Source organism: Mustela erminea, chromosome X, assembly GCF_009829155.1.
Source record: "Mustela erminea isolate mMusErm1 chromosome X, mMusErm1.Pri, whole genome shotgun sequence".
Classification (NCBI taxonomy): domain Eukaryota; kingdom Metazoa; phylum Chordata; class Mammalia; order Carnivora; family Mustelidae; genus Mustela; species Mustela erminea.
Window position 1 is genome coordinate 100,429,717 of NC_045635.1, and position 16,976 is coordinate 100,446,692.

Here is a 16,976-nt window from a genome sequence, read left to right on the forward strand (position 1 = left end):
AATAGGGTTTAATGTATTATCTTATAAAGAACATTATGTTTGACACGTGAACTTGAGATGTTCTTTACGTTGAAGGACTTATTTCTTATATCTAGGTTCTTAGAAACTAACTACCTCTTAAGCAACCCCAAATAAATGTGTTAAACTACACACCCTTGTCAAAATTTCAAACTGACTGAAATTTTATAAGTAAAAGAACATTAAATAGCTGGGAAAAAAAAAGACTGGAAAAATACCTATAAGTTCAGCAGGCTTGTTCGGTCTTTTGTTAATGAATGTCTCAAATGCTTCCTTCATGGCATTGATAAATTTTTCATTTTTCAGAAAGCAAATATCAATTATATGGTCAACCTTATCTTTAAAATCCAGCAATTCTTGAACCATGGTTTTATCTTTTTCAGGATTAATTACAATAGTGCTGCCAAATGCCTAAAAAACAAAAATGACCACTTTTTAAAATTGGGATTATCTCTGATGAAAACAATTCCCAAATCATATTTTAAGTAGGTATACATATTTTTAAAATTCAAAATGTTAGAATAAAACTGTTCTGGAAGTCTGGAAAAGAAAAATAAAGTCATTAAACATCAAGACTAATAACCATTTGTCTATAATCACAAAGGAAGGAATGACCCCTGCTGGGTATACAGCATTACAATGGGGCATTATTATGAGCCTCCAGGCTTTTGTCCCTACTTTTAAATTAGTCAGGTTTTAATTTTTTTTTTTAAATGGCAATCTGGCTTCAGTGTAAGACTGAAGAAGGGAAAGAAATTTTGGACCCCAAAAAAGTCCTCTTTTGTCCCCCCACATTCACTGTTCTAAATATTAGAGCTAGAAATCCCATCAGACATCAGTAAGATAACTTTTTTTGCGGATCTGTTACACAGCTATCATTCTCACGTTGACTGTCCTCAAAACTCCCATTACTTAAAAAAAAACAACTGGGTCTAACATGTAAGAAATGTTTGCTGATATGTACTCAGTGTATAGATTTTAAGACATAAGAGAAAAAAATGACAGGTTGTTATTACCTTAATATATTCAATCCACTGCTGCAGGAGAACCTGAACCCCACCTCGAACTCTACTGAAGAGTTGATACAGAAGAGATAAATCTTGAATTCGGTTTTCATCAAGGAGGTTATTTAAACCTGGATTTTCAAACATTTTGCCATTAAAAATAGTGAACAAAAACGCCAGGCATTTTAATGAAAATTAAGTTAAATTATTATTGTGATACTGATCTAAACTATTACTAGTCTACGAATTTTAATATAAAGATTTGTTCTCTATTAAATCCAAACAGATAAATCACCTTTCCAAATGAAAACTAAATATAGGAAGCCTTAGTTTATATAAATACAAGAACAATTCTATAATTATTTGTGCCACTGAGCATGGTAGCTCAGATGTATAAACCAATTTGTAAAAACCTATTTACTCAAATACACATTATAAATAACTCACTCGTATGTGCAGTGGCCATACTACATCTTGCACTAATTAGTATATACATCACTGTATTTCAGAGTACTGGATATGGTCTGTAGTATTTCAAAAACCATGCATTAATAAGCCAAGTCTGAACAAGATTCAATGTATCTGATTTTCAGAACGAACTAATAGTATTCTGCATTAAGGTTCTAAAATATACCATTTTATATAAAAGAAAAGATGGCTGGACAGAAAGTAAGGTTTCTGTCTATCTCTGGCACTGTCAAAGTAAAATTCAGGGTTTACCCTTATGACCACTCAGGATTAGAAGTGCTTGGTTTTGTAGGGAGAGGGTGGTTGGGTTATGGACATTAGGGAGGGTATGTGCTATGGTGAGTGCTGTGAAGTGTTTAAACCTGGTGATTCACAGACCTGTACCCCTGGGGCTAATAATATATTATATGTTAATAAAAAATAAAAAATTTAAAAATTTAAAAAATATAGCAAAGAAAAAAAAAGAAGTCCTTGGTTTTATACAAGTACACTTTAGTGTAAGAAGAAATTCTTTTCTCTACCGTGGTCTTACAAATTAAGGAAAGAATTCCCACATTCCCTCTTTTGGGGTTTTTTATTGGTGTTAGTGGACCCCTCTCATTTTCAGTTCCTGTATCTTTAAGTTAAGCCAAGAACCATCTCCTCAAAGTTTACCATTGATACATGGGGAGAAAGGGTTATGTCCATTCTCAGAAAAGCAGCCACAAGTATCAAACTTCTCAAAAGGGTAATCCTTAAGAATTTTTTTTTTTTACTTATTTGCTGCTACCATTTTAAAAGTGATCTCTTTACCAACTGGTCAATTACCTTTCTGAAGAATTGCGGTTAGGTGTTCACCTAGAAGTTGTTTTTCTACAGTGGCAATTAATGACTTCCTACAAGGAAAAAAAGGTTTAGAATTACTGACATTTGACTTTGCTGAAAACTTAAAAGTCTTTCCGGGGGTGGGGGTGGGGGAACAAACAGCTTCATGCTGCTGCACCTTTTTTTAAGGAGAGAGCACAAAGGGATGCCTGGCTGGTTCAGACAGTTAGGTGCCTGACTCTCGATTTGGGCTCAGATCATTTATCTCGGGCTTGTGGAATCAAGCTCCCACATGGCGCTCCACACTCAGAGGGGAGTGTACTTCGGATTTGCTTTCTCCCTCTCCCCCAGTTCTCTCTCTAAAGTGGATAAGTAAATCCTTAAAAAAAATAAAATAGAGAGATGGGGGGAGGAGAGGGAGAGAAAGAATCCCAAGGAGGCTCCACGCTCAGTGCCTGAGCCTGACTCAGGGTTCCATCTCAATACTCTGACATCATGCATAACCTGAGCCAAAAGCAAGAGCAGGGATGCTTAACCAACTGAGGAACCCAAGCACCCCTCAAATAGCTTGTGTTATGTCAATTTCAATATCCCTATCCTATGTTTAAATGTATTGGTGCTCAGAATTACTTTACTCATACCATAAGAAGGGGGGCGCCTTGGTGGCTCAGTGGGTTAAGCTTTTGCCTTTGGCTCAGGTCATGGTCTCAGGGTTCTGGGATTGAGCCCTGCATTGGGATCTCTGCTCAGCAGAGAGCTGCTTCCCCTCTCTCTCTGCCTGCCTCTCTGCCTACCTGTGATCTCTTTCTCTCCCTCTGTCAAATAAATAAATAAAATCTTTTTAAAAAATAAGTATTTCCATGGTCTTGCTGTGGCTGGCTTTTTCCAAGTTTCTCTGCTTTTATTAGGAAAGTAGTTATCTATGCTGCTTACAGGAACTCCTTGGTCGGTAATATTTAGGAAAGCAAAGAAACAGTTTCTCCTCCAAACATCTACTGAATTTTAAACAGCCTTTAGATTTCAAAGATCACATCAGGTTCTAATATAATTTTTTTTTCATTTTTTACAGAAGTAAGCTCTACCCCCAGCATGGGGCTTGAACTCATGACTCTGAATCAAGAGTCACATGCTCTACCAATTGAACCAGCCAGGTGCTCCTCTAGTAACATTAAATTTAAATTTTTATATTTAAATTTTTAAACACATACACATACACACGTTAGATTTACCTGATTAAATCTAATTAACTGGGGCAAACAAAATTTGTATAGAGAAAATAACTGTTAAAAATTTAAGTACCTTAAGTGATTCAACGACACTGGTTAAAGTCTATTAGGCTAATATAATACTTACTGGGTGGTCTGATCTAAGTAAGTAATAAGTCTGTCTGCTTCTTCTTCTAGACGTTTGTTAACATGATGAAGATATTCAGGAACCTACAAAGACAGTTTTTTTTATATTATTGTTTTCCTCCCCATAAATCATTCAGAAAATGTCAAGTCCAAAAGACCCCGGGAGCAGCCCTGTCCAATGTGACAGGGTTGAATCATATATAAACTATAAATAGTTTATGATCCAGAATTATAGCCTCTAAGAAGAGAGAAAAGAAAGGAGCACCTAAATGAGAAAAAAAGCATCACAATGTTGTCAAGATAAATGCCAAGGGCAGCTTGTGTTCTAGAATGTAAGGTCTATCGTGAGACATAGTGGATTTATTAATCATGATTTTTAAATACCTCTCTTTCCTGCATTAATTTTTGGCCTTCAGCTGCATAGAGCCGGTTAGTTTCTTCCAAAAATCGCTGTTCAAAAGAATCCTGATAAATCTGGGAGGAGGGATGAAAATAAAGGAGTTCATTTATTCAATAAATATTTATTAAATTGCCTCTATATGAACAGCACTATGAATCTGTTTTTTAAACACCAAACTAGGAATAGCAATCAGCTCTGTAATTGAAGTTAACTTACTTGCAAATCAGAGAGCATGCTTAAAAGGCTTCGGAGTAAACTTCTATCAATTGCTTCACCATTCCTTTCCCTCTCAATCAAGAGAAGAATGCCATCAATTGTCTTATTCTGGACTTTCTGATCACTTATAATATGAGCCCTAAATAACTCCAGTCCCATGTCCCTAAAATAAAAAATATATAGGATCAAAATTAATTGACAACAATACCACTTCTAGAGAGGTCTGCTTAACTTCTCACTGCATGTTAATTAGGGCTTAAGATCTGAAGCAGCAATTGTAAAAAGATGAAATCCACAAATTAAATTTTACACATTATTAGAGTTAAAGCATACAGGAAACTCATTTAGTCTTTAATGAGAACTGAAGCTAAATTCCTGTCTTTCTCCATAACTAAGTTTTGTATTACTTCCTTTGGTGGATTTCTTCCTTGGTCAAATCATGAGACAAAATTAGTTCAAAGACAAAATGGCTTTCACTGTACTGGTAATGAAGGCTTAATTGGTCATTTGTCATCTTGCTTCAGTACTCAAAAATCAGTAAACTCTCTGATAATTGCTGTAGGTAGATGCTAGGCACAAGGTGGGGGAAAGAGCTCATTATACTATTCTATTTTTGTGTTTACATGGAATTTTCCATGGCAATGTTAACAGATAATGAGCAAATTCCTGGTAAGCAACAAAATCCATAGCAATGTTAGCAGATAATGAGCAAACTCTTGATAAGCAACAAAATAATGCACACTCCTAGACAGTCCAGAGCAAACTTTAATCCCCTTAGCTAACAAAAAAACTTCTTAAGTTATTATATGCTCAGGGAATGTTAGCTATCACCAGTATTGGACTAGGCAAACATAACTGAGAAGGTAAAACTGCCATAAATATAAGTCTAGAAGCCAAATTTGAGTTTTGGGGAGAATATTCATAGTACCACTTACTCTCTTTCCATTAGTGTAATTAAGATTTGACTATGATTTGTAACAAATTTTTTTGCATTTTTTTCTGGCATCCTTACCAAATGGAGGGTAGCATTGAATTTTGCAGAACGTAAGTTCTATCCAGAAACAGAAAAATGCTCCTGATCATGATCTGCCAACAAAAAAGAAATCGATTTTTATATTAGGTTAAGCTGAAACATTTGCTCTTGATTAAATAATAAAATTGCAGGGTTTACTTTTACATATACTAGACTACTACATACAGATAAAGAAATCTACCTGAGAATATGCCCAAATCATTTTTATTAAACTATTCTATTGTCTTAATCCTTGCTGTAGTTTCTAGAAGAGGGACACTTAAAATGGTCCTAAGACTTCTCTGCAACTTGAGATGTAACTGAAAATAAAAACAGGGAATTAAGGGGACACATATATAATTCTTCCTCAGTAACAAAGCTCATTCAGGATGAAGGTGCCCTAAATTGTACATGTGTGGTTTTGGGTAGGGGGATTTTTAGATTTTTTTTTAAGTTTGCAGAATATAAGGTATTAAAAAAATACCAGATTAAGGAGAAAGGAAAAAGTGGTGATGTGAAGAACTAGGCAGGACCCACCAGGTACCTTCACAGGCAATGGAGTAGGTGGGTAGGACATCCATCACGACTAACAGACAAATATGTAACTTTTAAAAAAAATGAGGTACTTTTTGGTTAAGTGTGACAAAAATGATCCTAAGGTGCAAGTCAATTTAAAATGGTGGTTTCCCTATAACCTACAGTTTTAAACTAGAAAACTTAAACCAAATTAGTGTTCAATTCAGAAAAAGAGCGGATATTGAGGCACTACCCCCCACCACACTGCAAAGTTTTTAAAACTAACATCAACGTATTTGAAAAAATTTATTTAACTACAATATTTAGCTGAAACATAATACTTTTTCCAGCTTACCATTTGTCTGCAATGGTTTTGCCAGCATCTATCAATTTTCTTTAGAAAAAGAACACTATCCAATGAATCCCTGAGACACGTCAAGGATATTTTTAAGTGCTTAGTACAAATAATAAAAAAAATGTAAGAGCAGGGGCGCCTGGGTGGCTCAGTGAGTTAAAGTCTCTGCTTTCGGCTCAGGTCATGATCCCAGCGTCCTGGGATAGAGCCCCGCATCAGGCTCTCTGCTCAGCAGGGAGCCTGCTTCCCCCCTCTCTCTCTCTGCCTGCCTCTCTGCCTACTTGTGATCTCTGTCAAATAAATAAATAAAATCTTTAAAAAAAAGAAAAAGAAATGTAAGAGCATATTTGTCTTAAATAGGGAGCATCACACACTAAATAAAAATAGGCACGCCTGGGTGGCTCAGTCAGTTAGGTGCCTGCCTTCAGCCCAGATCATGATCCCAGGGTTCTAGGATCAAGTCACTTATGGGGCTCCTTGCTCAGCGGGTAGCCTGCTTCTCCCCCTGCCTGTGCTCACTCCCTCTTGCAAACAGATAAAATCTTAAAAAAAAATCTAAATAGCACTTACAGAACAAAATGCTATTCCTTAAACTGTAAAAAAGTTTCAGGTTCCACTAAATACATTTTAGAGTAAGTCTTACACATAAGAGAGCATTATGTTGGTTACGATTTCCCTTAGATTATTTTTCCTTAAATGGAAATTTGTCTGGACAAAAAGGGTAAAGACATAAGGACATCTTATTTGCACTAACATCACAATGCAGACTTGGAACTTAAAGTTGAAAAGTCAACAACTCTTTTCTTATTTCTCCAGAACTGTAAGGAACAGTAACAAATCTACAAAACACAGGCAACTGCATTTCAAGTTGGGTTAAATAGTGAGGGATAAGGAAGGAGGAAACAGATAAAAATATAGTATTTTTGGTTTTTAAAAGGATATTCTCTGAACTGGTGAATTTGTGCTTTGATGTGATCTTCACAAATCTGTCTCAGCTGTTTGTACAAGTTTGCAGAAATCTTGTAGGAACAGAGATTTTCTACAGCCTGCAAGATTAAACACATATATGTTAAAGGAGAAAATGGGGTTATTGATAATTTATATCAAATTCTTATTATTTTAATATTTTAAATTGTTTTATTAAAAAGGGTATTTAACCATTTAAAACACAGTAAAGTAACAAAATATGAATGTGAGTGAACTTTTTCATAACCGATGTACCAAAAAAAACCAACTAATACATTTATTATGGCTGTTCAGGTTAAGGATGGACAGAATCAAGCCAAGTCCTACCCTGTGGAGACATTCAATTTATAACATGACTACACATCAATGCTGTCTTGTTCTTAAAAATGTTAATTGTTTTCATAAGCAGAATTCCATTCTGAGTTTAAAAAACAGTTTCACCAATGTTTATCCGATGGATTGGGCAGTCTGACTGCCACTGAGTTAAAACTTACACTTTGTTTGGTTTTCTTTGAACAATGGATTCTTGCTAGCGGTATTAGGAATATGATGTAAACACCAAGTATTTTTCTCTAATATTTCAGATTATGAATGTTTAAATATAAAGGTTTGAGAATTTGTACAATTAAGTAAACATTAATTACACCAGAAATGACTATTTTTACTTCATTCTAATAGTTTAACTTGTCTTCTTTTATACCCAGATCCCAAAAGGACAAACTTCAGATTTCTTTTAGTTTCTTGTTACGTGTATCAAAGACTTTCAATTTTAAGACAACACGCATGGTAAAACTCTTTGGATGAACTCTGATACAATCTATAATTCCAACTAGTAATGACTTAAGTTTAACACCAGGATTCCTTCCTCACCACAACAAAAGGCAGAAAATCAATTAAAATTGACTCTAAGGGAGGATCCAAGTTCCGTAGGTTAGTGGGAATTTTATAAATACTTACCCTACTCGGAAGTCACATTCCCAGCATGCAGGGCCAGTAAACAAATTAGCAAATGAAAAGAAAGCTTAAAGAAAACCACTTATATCATTGCAGGAAAGTCACTGCACCTCACCAGGAACAGCAGGCCAATTAGATCCAGTAGCTAAGGAGGAAGGAATAAGACCACTGATTCTCCTCTGGCCACTTTCCATGGGGTTAGGTTAGGCCACAAGTACCTAAAGGGTGGATTTATGCTTATTTCTGAGCCTTTCTGTTCACACTGGTTCTCTATGGACTCTTCCCCTTCCTTCTTTAATATTCTTCTCATTGTATCCAATGTTCCTTTTGAAGGACTCATTTTCTCAGCATTTCTCATTTCCCTGCTTAGATTCTGTCTTTGTACTTATCTCAACCACATTTCCCACTTCAGTACTTCTCCAGCTCCCTCTTCTCCCATTCCCTTCTGCTGTGTTTCTCTTTATCTTCTCACACAAGATACCATATTCCTTTACTACTCAGCTAGGTTCCACCTCTTCCAATAAGCTCTGTTTAACTGCCTCACCTGGCACTATCACCAATCATAACACATTGACTTGTCACCGAGTCAATACTGTATCTTTTTTTAAAAGATTTTATTTATTTGTCAGAGAGAAAGAGGGAGTGCACAAACAGGCAGAGTGGCAGGCAGAGGCAGAGAAGCAGGCTCCCTGCTGAGCAAGGAGCTGGATGCAGGACTCCCAGGACCCTGGGATCATGACCTGAGCTGAAGGCAGTGGCTTAACCAACTGAGCCACCCAGGCGTCCCAATACTGTATCTTATTTTAAATACTCTATTTGTGTATATCTCATCCCCCAATTCTCCTTAATGAGAAAAAGACCCTATGTGCTCGTTCATGTACCCACATATTCTTTTAATGCTTTTGGAGGCTTAAACCAGGCAATATGGTTAAATACCCGAAAAACTAATGTACTTACAACCAGCAATGTGTCCTACACATAGAAGAGGCTTATAGTGTAAGGAGAAAACTGATCAGAAAACACAGAATTACAAAACATTGTGTTAGGTGCTATGATGAGGGTAAGCATCGAGGCAAAGGCCCTAACCCAGTCTCTTTAGGACTGGAGCAAGTCAGGAAAGGTTTCCTAAGCAGAGGTAAAAAGGTAGAATCCCAAAGACCAGAGGAAAATGAAGAGCTAGTGGGAATAATGACAAAGAGAGAATTAAGCTGAGCTTTATATGCAATCTCCTCCATGTTTAGTTAAGAGAGTTACTTAAGATGTTAGAGGCAAGAAAAGCAGGAATGGGAGCATCTAAGGTGAGTCTTGAAGGTCAAACTGGAACTGAACACTCTGCTTCTCTAGTTAGCATTGACTGCTTCTTAACATATATAGACCAGATCTAGTAATTTCCCTTCCTTAACAACCCTTCATTAAGCTCCTCAAATACTATTATGGAGAAATTCCATAATAGGTATTAAAAAATACAAAGGACTGGGGCACCTGACTGGCTCAGTCAGTGGAGCATGCGATCTTGATCCTGGGATTGTGGTTCAAGCCATGTGCTGAGTATTACTCAAAAAAAAAAGAATTCTTAAAAAAAATCTTTTAAAAAGTATAAAGGACTGAACCATGTGCTGCATGGTCTAATATCATTTATGTAAAAAAGACAAAATAATAAAAACACACAGTTATTTACACCACTGAAAAAGATACTCCCCAAACTAATGTTTGTGGATAGAGGAACTAGCTGGGGGGAGGTAGGTAGAAAACAGGTAGAAAACAGGGTGGAAGTGAAACTTTTCACTACATGCTCTGTAATACTTTATGGGTTTTGAACCAGATGAATACATTAAATACTCAAAAAACTTAAATATTCACCTCACCCAATAAACCTTTTCTATCTTCCCCAACACCACAGTTTTCAGCATGGCATTCAAGGCTCATTCTTACCATTTTAGTAGTCTCATGTCTGTTTATAATCTTCCATACACACCATGATCTAAACACTCTGCTTTACTTACTTTTTAAAGCAAGATTTGTTTGAAGCAGTCATGTGTGCCTAAAACAGGAGCTTCCAAAAATTTTTGACAAGCCACAACAAGAAGTACATTTTATGTCACAATCTATTGTACGTAAAAAAAATTTATGTAACTGAAACAAAATCTTCATGAGACTACGCTTATCGTTACTATGTGCGAAGATCTCCGATTATTTTCTATTTTGCCTTTAAAAAAAATGCTGGTCATTAGGGTGCCTTGGTGGCTCAGTTGGTTTAGCGTGTGCCTTTAGCTTGGGTCATGATTCCAGGATCCTGAGATAGAGCCCCACATCCTGCTCCCTGCTCAGTGGGGAGCCTAATTCTCCCTTCCTCTCTGTAGCTCCCCCTGCTTGTGTGCTCTGTCAAATAAATAAAATCTCTTTAAAAATAACAAAAAAATGCTGGTCACAAACTACTAATTTCATGAACCTACTCGAATATAATAAGCACCTCAGGGTCAGGCCTAAGTGATCTCTATATTCCCATGGCATCCACCCAGCTTTGCACACAGGAAGCAGTAACTGACTCAACAAGGACTGTTTACTAAGTAAGTACTCTGTACCCTGTTAGGTGCTAGGACAGAAACAAGACTAGGAAGGTGTTGAATCATTACTTAAGGTTTGGGATAAGCTCTATTTTATTCCAGATCTTTAAAATGCACTATTAGTATCAACTATTTTGTATCTCACTTCACATGCAACTATTTGTATCAAACAGACTCTACATAGTTTCATAAGTCTCTTAAATAAAACTTTCTTTTTACTCAAACTTCCAATCATTACTGGTAAAATACTAAGCCTTGAACCCTTCTTGAAGGTAATCAGATATAAAATAGAAACATTCTAGCAAGTTTCTAACCTTTATTCCTCTAAATCCCAGCCCCTATCCGCCAAAATCTATAAATGTCACATCAAAAAACATGTCTGAAAAAAGAAACACATGTTTGTCTGATACAAACAAAACCATATACTCCAAAGAAATGTAAACATGTAGCAAATGAAATGTAAAACTATAGTTCCTGAAATTTGATGCTTTGGGGAATATAGGATTTAAGAAACAGCAAAGGCACGAAAGATTGCATCTGGGACAAGGGAATGGAAATGAGGGTGAGCAGTATGGCTAGAATAAAAAATGAAGAGTATTAAAATAAGAATTAAAAAACACAAAGACTACAAACATAATTAAACATGGTTAAGGCAGGAAATCTAGAAACTTTTCTGACTTAATAATAGACACCCAGAAAGATAAATTCTCATCAGGGTCCTGAACTCTGGTCACTGGCCTAATGGGTTGGGTCTTATTTTTCAAACTATATGTTTAAAGAAAGGAAAGCACACCATAAAGTTTCAAGAAATGATACAGCAATAAACTCTAAATTATCTTTTTACATTTAGTAAAAATGGCTGAAATAAGATACTTGAAAAATATCAGAAACTAAGAACTTGCAGCAGTGAAGCCAGACATGAAATCTAATTTTTCTTTTTCTTTTTTTAAGATTTTATTTATTTGATAGAAGACACAGCAAGAGGGAACACAAGCAGGAAGAGTGGGAGAGGGAGAAGCAGGAGAGGGAGAAGCAGGCCTCCTGCTGAGCAGGGAGGCCGATGTGGGGCTCGATACCAGGACCCTGGGATCACAGGACCCTGGGATCACGGACCGGAGCCGAAGTCAGACGCTTAACGACTGAGCCACCCAGGCGCCCCTCTAATTTTTCTTTTTACATCTAGTAACAGGGTTTAAGTTAGCTGAAAATTACCAAGGACTAAGAATTTGTAGTTGCACGCTTTAAATTGCAGAAATAATATTAAGTACTAACTCAATAGAGAGAAGCACTACAAAATGTAATAGACTAATCTTAAAAAAAAATCAAGATGGACAATAATTAAGCAACCTTACATAGAACACAATTAGCTACTCATCAATACAGAATACAAAAGAGGCGCCTAGGTGGCTCAGTTGGTTGAGTGTCTGCCTTTGGCTCTGGTTGTGGTCCCGGGGTCCTGGGATCCATCCCCACGTGGAGCCCCGCATTGGGCTCTCTGCTCAGCAGGGTGTCCGCTTTTCCCTCTGCCTCTCCCCACTGGCTTGTGTTATCACTTACTTTTTCTCTCAAGTAAACAAAAAACCTTTAAAAAGTATATAGAATACAAAAGCTACTCATCGCTGCTAAGAATCTAACAGGTCTTCTGTAACCTCTGACTGTTTAAACCACCAGATTTAAAAAAAAAAATAAAAAATAAACTACCAGATTTTACAATGGGTAATAACCTACGCTGAGATGGACACACTCCTTGCTTCCAGTCTTACGGTCATCTACTTGATAAATGAGGTATTAGCAGAAAAGTTCATTATTTAAGATTTATTTCACAAAAAGTTAACCAAACAAGAGTTCCCATTAATAATAAATAAAACTCGGGGCGCCTGGGTGGCTCAGTGGGTTGGGCCGCTGCCTTCGGCTCGGGTCATGATCTCAGGGTCCTGGGATCGAGTCCCGCATCGGGCTCTCTGCTCAGCAGGGAGCCCGCTTCCCTCTCTCTCTCTCTGCCTGCCTCTCCATCTACTTGTGATTTCTCTCTGTCAAATAAATAAATAAAATCTTTAAAAAAAAAAAAAAAAAAAAAAAAAAAAAAAAATAATAAATAAAACTATTTCCATTGGAATTGAAATATGGACTAGGCCTGCCTTCAAAGAAAACAGCTAGACATTTACACTAAGAATAAATGTTATACTTTCATATATAAACAACCAGCCAGCTCCAAAAAAGGTAGCTGATTTAAAAACACTACACAGCTACTTATATAAAGGCTGAGAACAAGAGGAAAATAATCCAATAGCCAAAATTCCAACTATTATAAGATACCACATGTAAAAAACAAGACATATTCTTAAGAAGTAAAGGATACTGTTCCTAGAGAGTTCCTCTCTTTTTCTATTATTTTTTTCAATTTGGCTAATGGCGTCTACTGACACATATTTGGAATGTAATCTATTTATCGGCCAGCTGTTCTGGCCCAGTGTGGATTTAGAATTTTAAAACATGTGTGGCTTTAGAGCTGTATAATAAAGTACAATCTTAAAATAAAGGTATCTTTTAAAAAGGCTCATTTATTATTATCATCACTGATGACACCAATAAGTAGCAGACATTACAATAAGTAGTTTTTGCAGCATTTTGTTTACAACTCAACAATCCCGCTACATAGGTAATGTTGGTCTTCCCATTTTACAAATGAGGAAAACAAGGCTTGGAGAAAGTTATCATGAGTACCAGATCTCTAATCTAAGGCAGCTCAACTCAAAAGTCAGTGCAGTTAACTATACTACCTGTAGTCAATCAAAAACAAGCAAACAAACCAAAAAAGTGCCCCCAAATCAAAACATTAATCACTGCCTCGTATTTTGGGATTTCAAGGTTGTCTAGGAAAGGTAATTTTTTAAACTCAAGTACAATTCTCATTTAAAATCACTTTTGGAGCGCCTGGGTGGCTCAGTGGGTTAAAGCCTCTGCCTTCGGCTCAGGTCATGATCTCAGGATCCTCGGATTGAGCCCTGCATTGGGCTTTCTGCTCAGCGGGAAGCCTGCTTCCCCCTCTCTCTCTACCTCTCTGCCCGCTCGTGATCTCTCTGTCAAATAAATAAATAAAATCTTTAAAAAAAATTAAAATAAAAATAAAATCACTTTTAACGGGGCACCTGGATGGCTCAATCATTAAGCGTCTGCCATCAGCTCAGGTCCTGATCCCAGGGTCCTGGATGGAACCCTGTGTTCCCTGCTCAGGATGGGCTCCCTGCTCTGCGGGGAATCTGCTTCTCCCTCTCCTACTCCCCCTGCTTGCATTCCCTCTCTCGATGTCTATCTCTGTGTCAAATAAAATCTTCAAAAAAGACCATTTTTAAAAATAAAAATCATTGAAAAAATATCTTTCACCTTTCTTGCAAATGCACTCAAAACATGTTCTTTTCTTTTTTTTTTTAAGATTTTATTTATTTGACAGAGATCACAAGTAGGCAAAGAGGCACGCAGAGAGAGAGGAGAAAGCAGGCCTCCTGCCAAGCAGAGAGCCTGACACAGGGCTTGATCCCAGGGCCCTGGGATCATGACCCAAGCTGAAGGCAGTTGCTTAACCCCCTGAGCCACCCAGGCACTCGACATGTTCTTTTCTATAAATTAAAAACTTAGGGAGGCAGTACAAGCAATCTGCACTAGGGACTTCTATGCTTAGGATTTAAAACAACGATTTTACATGCACAGAAAAAAGTTCTTCATAGACATATGCCAAATAAGCATTTACTTCAGATATAAGGGAGGATGGGGGAATGAGGGGTTTGGTGAACTTTTCGTTGGTATACTACATACTTCTATAGTTTCAATTTTAGGAGACTTAGGAGAATACTTTTTTTTTTGGCCATTTCCCTCCCTCACCTACCCCCTCTTTAGGAGAGTACTTTTCATTTACATCTCAACCAGTCAAAATTCAACAAGCACCTGAAACCCAGATGGTATGAAAAAATTTTACTCCCTTATCTTTTTATCCCTTTTTGAACCTGAACTTCCAAAATAAACTTTCTGAGAATAATCCAGAGGAGCATTTATAAAGATTAAGGTCAAAAACAACAAAAGAGCTAGAAACAAATGCTTTTGAATTTATTACAGCAGTAACAGTAAAATACTGTGAAAAGTGCAGAGAGCAGAAAGAACGCTGATTTTAGGCTAAAGAAATGCAACTGAACAATAGCAGGTAATAATTCTGAAGTAGAAGAAAATGAAAAAAAAATGTAAGCTATGAACTCTTGAAACATAAAAGAATTGAAGAGAATCAATTTAGCAGAAAAATATTTTTGAACCCAAAAGCTCTAGGAAAATATTCAAGGTAAAGTAAATAGGGTTCAATAACAATCACAATCAATATGCTATAAACAGGGGGCACCTGGGTGGCTCAGTGGGTTAAAGCCTCTGCCTTCAGCTCAGGTCATGATCCCATGGTCCTGGGATCGAGCCCTGCATTGGGCTCTCTGCTCAGCAGAGAGCTTTCCTAAGCTCTTCCTGCTTCCTAAAGAAGTGATCCTTTAAAACAATATGCTATAAACATAAAACATAAAATAACATTATTGAAACTAAAGTTGCTGTATACCACCATACCCAAATAAACACAGTATATACACACACGTGAAGGAAAAAATTACTTTCTTTGAGGACAGTTTTTTCCCTAAAGTGAACCGGTCTGCCTCTAACACTGCTCTACAGAGGTACTCAAAGTGCCACAGCATATTACTGAAGCAGCACAGGAGGGGAAGTGCACTGGCTTGAAACCTGGGCATCTCAATGGGAGTCTGGGCACATTATTTAACTTCCCTGACACTCAGTTTCCTGATCAATAGAGGAATAATAACTGCTACCATGTCTACTTCACAGTTTCTATAATGCTTAAAAGATAATAAAAGATAAACCTGATTTGTAGAGGACCATCTGCACTATATGAAGAAACACCACGGGACTACATGATCTCTTAAGGCCTTTCCAACTCTAATTCCGTAATTCTACTTTTATTACTATACAGCCCAGGAGCCACATATGCAATATACCAACACAGCCATCTAAGGTGGGCTTCTCCTTAATAGCTTAGTATAGCTACTACCTGACACATTGTGTTATAGCGGTAATATTGTATGACATTATTAACTACGTGCTGGGCATCGTTCTGAGTGTTTCACATGCACTGACTCGTTCAGTTCTCACAGCAACAGAAACTGGTGATCTTAATTGACTTATTACAAGTGCAAAAGCCACACTGTGACTTATGAAAGAGCTTCACTAGTGATAACATCATCTTATATTTCTATAACATGGTGCCTCAAGGGGTTTCTCACATCTTAATTTGATTCTTAGAAGCAACCCCGTGAGGTAGGTAGGACAAGTACTCTTTTCCCTGTTTTACAGAGGAGGAAACTGAAGGTAAGGGAGGTCTAGTTTCTCGCTCAGGATCAGAAGGGTAATAGCCACCAAAAGAAGATCCCAAATCTGTCTTCGGACTCCTAATGGGTTTGCCCATTACCATACCACCTCTGCAACTGAAATGAATAGATAAAAACGACAAATTCTCATCAATCAAAACAACTTAATTTCTTAGAAGGTACTTATCAATAAGAAAAACACAAACATAGTGCCTGAGTGGCACAGCCGGTTAAGCTTCTGACTCTTTGTTTTGGCTCAGGGTTATGATCTTGGGGACGACCCCAAGTCCTCACGACCCCACTCAGCACAGAGTCTGCTTGAGATTCATTCTCCCTCTGCCCTCCCCCCTGCTCAATCGCATATACCCTCGCTCTCTAAAATAAATCAATCTTTAAAAAAAAAAAAAAAGCACAAGCTATTGGTACTCCGAATTTTTTTTTATATGAAACTGCTTATGCTACAATGGAAAGTAACTTCTTGAAGTGGTTGTGTCAAAAATACAGTAGGAGGGAGTCCTTGGTTAGCTCAGTTAAGCGTCTGCCTTTGACTCAGGTCAAGATCTCAGGGTCCTGGGATCAAGCCCTGCACTGGACTCCCTGCTCAGCAGGGATCTGTTTCTCCCTCTCCCTCTGGTTCTCCCCCCAGCCCTGCTTGTTCATGTGCTCCCTAATAAAATCTTTAAAAAAATATATAGTAGGCAAAATATCATGGTAGTAAGCAGTCTAAATCAGTAATTGTTCTTAATAGCATATTTAAACTAAACAGTTCAAGTATAGACCCATTTGTTAAGCAAAAAAACAAACCTGAACCTCACTGGATTACAATCTGATGCCAGTTTTTGGCTCAGGACTGTCTTGCAGCCCAGAAAATAAAAAAAACATAAAGAGCAAGAAAAAGAAACAGCAAAGGACTACTAATAAGAAGGAGGGAGGGTAAAG

General features: G+C 37.2%; 1 protein-coding gene across 5 annotated transcripts in view; it reads right to left on the bottom strand.

Annotated features, from left to right (window-relative positions):
* Positions 1–16,976, bottom strand: part of CUL4B (cullin 4B) — a 51,703-nt gene that overhangs the window by 17,903 nt on the left and 16,824 nt on the right. For all 5 annotated transcript variants that reach the window (XM_032330211.1, XM_032330212.1, XM_032330210.1 and 2 more), the window contains exons 4-12: positions 7,088–7,191; positions 6,146–6,215; positions 5,275–5,348; positions 4,263–4,425; positions 4,031–4,120; positions 3,648–3,730; positions 2,298–2,365; positions 1,035–1,153; positions 237–429 (exon numbers count right to left, since the gene is read on the bottom strand). In XM_032330211.1, the coding sequence (XP_032186102.1) occupies positions 237–429; positions 1,035–1,153; positions 2,298–2,365; positions 3,648–3,730; positions 4,031–4,120; positions 4,263–4,425; positions 5,275–5,348; positions 6,146–6,215; positions 7,088–7,191 (964 nt within the window). The remainder of the gene's footprint in view (positions 1–236; positions 430–1,034; positions 1,154–2,297; positions 2,366–3,647; positions 3,731–4,030; positions 4,121–4,262; positions 4,426–5,274; positions 5,349–6,145; positions 6,216–7,087; positions 7,192–16,976) is intronic.